Source organism: Lipotes vexillifer, unplaced genomic scaffold, assembly GCF_000442215.2.
Source record: "Lipotes vexillifer unplaced genomic scaffold, Lipotes_vexillifer_v1.1 scaffold98, whole genome shotgun sequence".
Lineage (NCBI taxonomy): Eukaryota > Metazoa > Chordata > Mammalia > Artiodactyla > Lipotidae > Lipotes > Lipotes vexillifer.
The window spans coordinates 3441715-3445410 of record NW_006799611.1 but is presented as its reverse complement, the minus strand read 5'-3'; the positions used below and the strand labels follow the sequence as shown (position 1 = coordinate 3445410).

Sequence of the window (3696 nt, the reverse complement as noted above, 5' to 3'; positions counted from 1 at the left end):
CAGGGGCTTCAGTGCCACCTCACTGTGCTTGGAGGTCCCAGCCCCCCAGCAGTGGCCTCGCTCAGCATCCGGAAGACGCACTTCCGGGACCCACGCGCATGAGCCGGCCCAGGGGTCCCGTGCAGCTCAGTGTCGGGGAGAGATGTCAGCCCCCCGGGGAAGCTGCAGCAGCATAGCAGTGCGAGGTATTTCTGTTTCATCACCTGGGTCCCTGGCAGGGGCAAATGACAGCCAATCCACAGGGCCAGCTCAGCAGCACAGCGTGCGAGAGGACCAGCTGCCTCCAGAAATGAGCCCCACTGACAGAAAGCCAACCCCGCCCACGGGTCCCAATCGCAAACGTGTCCGGTGTCATCAGTCTGCATGAAAAACATCGAGAGCCGCCCAGCATTCAGACTTCCCTGACGACCGGGAGGCGTGGGGGCGAAGCGGGGCCTCGGGAGGACCTGGCCCAGGGACCAGCGGCAGCGCCCTCACTGCCGAGGGCTCGGCACCTGCTCGCGGCTCTGACCGTCGACCCGTGACTCGGGCGCTGGACCAGGAGCCAGTGGGAAACGCCTGCGGAGCGGCAGCCGCTCCCCGACCCTCTGTGCCAAGGCCATGGCCCCTGACTGAGGGTCCAGGGACAAAAGCTGGGCCCGAGCTAGCAAGAGGGCAGGTTTGGGGACACAACGATGGCAGTGACACGAGGGCACTGCCGAGACAAAGACCCGAGTTAACGTCGCAGAGCCTTGGTCGTTTAACAAGTCTGAAGTGGATATATTTCCTAGTTGCAGCATTACTCACTGTGAACCAAAACAACTTTTCTGCCTCTTTACACATCTGGGTTTCCAGAGCGGCCGGCCTCGCTTCCGGGTACAGACGCCCCCTCCGCAGGGAGGAGGGCAAAGGCGGGGGCCTGTGGGGACACCCGGGTCATCAGCCGGCGGAGGCCTCGTGAAGGTCCTTCCAAGCAGCCTCAGGGCAGGTGTGTGCAGAGCACTCTTCCAACACATGAGGGACATGAGAGGGTCTCCACGGAGGGAGAAGAGAACTTACAGACTGGCCCACCGGGTCACACGGCCCGGGTCTCGGCTTCGATTTTCTGCTCCCCGTGCAAGCTCTCCGGGTCCTGGAGCTGGGCCACACTCTGGCGGAGGGCGATCTCGGGGCCGCCGCCATACAGGTTATTCAGGTACACCCAGGTCTCCTCTGAGATCTGCCCGTAGTCAGCTCCTGCAGGGCCCGAGAGGCTACCGGTCAGGCTGGGCTCGCCCTCGCCCCCTCGCTGAAGCCACCGTCTTGGCAGTGGGGGGTCTGGGAGGGCCAGGCCCCAGTGCGGACGGAGGGCAACCATGCGCTTCCGTGCAAAGCTGTAAGTGGGAATCTTGGGATCTTCCAGGGGAACGTCCATTCTCTGAGGACCCTAGAGGGCACTACGATGGCTGCAGCCCCTCATTTCCCAGGGGGTGAGGTTCACGCAAAAGGGCAGGCAGGTGAGGTGGTGGAGTGGCGAGAAGGCGTGTGTAGGGGCAGAGGGGCTGTGGGAACCACACAGAGGCCAAGCACCTTGGCCCATCTGCTCGAGTCTTGGACCTGGACACGGACAGATGTCACAACCTGACCCAGACAGGTGGCAAGGGGGTGCCCGGTGAGACCTGCAAGCCAGGAGGGGCAGAGGGGAGCCGGGCTGGCTTGGGAGGCCAGGGCTGGGGCTGGTGAGACTCTCACCCTGCTTCAGTTGGATGTGGCCACTTCCTTTGACTTGTGCTATCCTGCTGTTGTCAATGGGACCGGGGGGCTCTGGAACAGACAGGGCTCAGGCTCAGTGCCTCTGCAGCAACGGGAAGAAAGCCCAGTCCCCTCCTCCGCCACAGCCTTCCACCCCTCAACAGATACGAGCCATTCCCAAAGTATGCCACCGACACCTGTGATCCCGGAGAGGCTGTCCTGGGCCCAAGGGGTCAGCGTGAAGCTCTTACGGGCTGAGGCGCTTAGGGCACCAAATGCTCATCTCCACGAGTGTGAGAGCCAGAAGGGACTGTGGCATCCCTGGACCCAGCAGAGGGAGTTCTGAGGACTCGCACCTTAGTTTCAGACCTTAGCATGGAGTGGGGGGGTGGAGGGGGTGGGGTAGATGTCCAGTGCCGGGTGGACATTGTCCTAATCTGATGGCGGCTGTGCTTGCTGAGCACCCTTCCCATGCACCCCACTAGCTCAACCATCAACAACTGGGTGAGGTGAGGCAGGCGACGTGACCGCCCAGCTCAGCGCTGGCAGAAGGCAGAGCCGGGGCCCGAGGTGGGGCTGCGACTCTGGAGCCGGGGTCTTGACCCAGCGCAGCCACCAGGGAGGCCCCTCCCCCTTCCCGCATCCTGGTGCTTATGCTGCAAAGGGCAGATGTCCAGGGCGCGGAAGCTCCTGGCTCTGCTGACCCCGCCAGGCTCCGAAGCCTGGCCTGGGAGCGGAGTCTGGGACTCGGGGGCGGTGAGGGTGGCCACATGCAGGCTGCGGCTCAGGCTCAGCTGTTCCCTGCCGGGGACCGTGACGGACTCTGGGAGCAGCCCTCTGGTGGGGCCTGTTTCCACCTCTGTAAATCGAGCGATCAGAGGACATGGTGTCCAAGTCCTTTCCTAAGAGTCTGAAGCCATCTGTCAACTAAAATCTATTATTTAGGCCAACAGAGTCCCCAAGGGAAAGGGCCTGGCAGGAGGGAAGAGCAGCCACCCCTGGGCACCTGCAGACAGAGGGTAACGGAGGGAAGGGGCAGAGCCAGATGGCTTCTGTCCTGCTGCAGTGAGAAGGCCTGGCGAGGGTGAGGACGGCGATCCCAGCACTCGGTGGGGAGGGGCGGGGCAGGGGGGCACCCACGCTCTGTGCTCCTGCCCAGGGGGTGCGTGCCTGAAGGGGTGACACCAAAAACCTGCTGGGTGGGCACAGATCCTGGGCGCCCCACCTCCGCCTCCTGGGACGCTCCCAGCAGGTCAGCAGCCCCAGGCCCCCCCTGGTGTGGGCAGTGGCGGGCACGTGCCATCTGACTCACTCACCGCTGTCCTTGCCCTTGACGAAGGCCTCCCACTCCCGGAACCACTGCATGCTGATGCAGTAGATGACACTGGGCGACTCCTCGGCCTGGAACGCCTTGTTCAGCTGGGCGGGGCGGGGCCGAGGGGAGGGTCGGCGTGAATATCCAACACCCCACCGGTCAGTCTCCACCCCGGACTCTTACCGAACACTAGATACTCAGAGAAAGTTTCGAACGCCCAGACAAGTTCAAAGAAAAGAAACATCTCCCACGATCCCACCACTCAGATGACTGCTGCTAGCATTTGGGTGAATCTCTTGTTAATAACTTTTCAAAAAGCCACTTGAGATCAGACGGTAGATGCTGTTCCCCCACCACTTAACAGAACGTGTCCCCTGCTCACTCCTTAACTGGTCTGACGTCTCATATATAATGACCACGAAGTGGGGTATCTAACAGTCCAACCCTGGACTGTTGAACGATGGAGCGTCCCCGAGTCCCCCTGCTTTGAGCAGCACGAGGGGCCTCAGTCCTCACGCACCCCCGTGTCCCCTGCAGAAGTCCCCTTCTTTAAAATGGGATCATGCTCGGTCCTACCTTGCAACTTGCTTTTTTCACTTAATGCATCTTTCCGTGTCAGTTTGTAGAGCCCAGTGGTTCCCAAAGGGGGACCGGGTGCGGGGGGGGGGGGG

At 62.2% G+C, this 3696-nt stretch overlaps 1 protein-coding gene across 1 annotated transcript in view; it reads right to left on the bottom strand.

The window, feature by feature from the left end:
* Positions 1–1054: 1054 nt before the first annotated feature.
* Positions 1055–3696, bottom strand: part of USP20 (ubiquitin specific peptidase 20) — a 29565-nt gene continuing 26923 nt past the window's right edge. Inside the window, exons 21-23 of the mRNA XM_007471821.1 lie at positions 3027–3129; positions 1711–1782; positions 1055–1215 (exon numbers count right to left, since the gene is read on the bottom strand). Of these exons, the coding sequence (XP_007471883.1) occupies positions 1055–1215; positions 1711–1782; positions 3027–3129 (336 nt within the window). The remainder of the gene's footprint in view (positions 1216–1710; positions 1783–3026; positions 3130–3696) is intronic.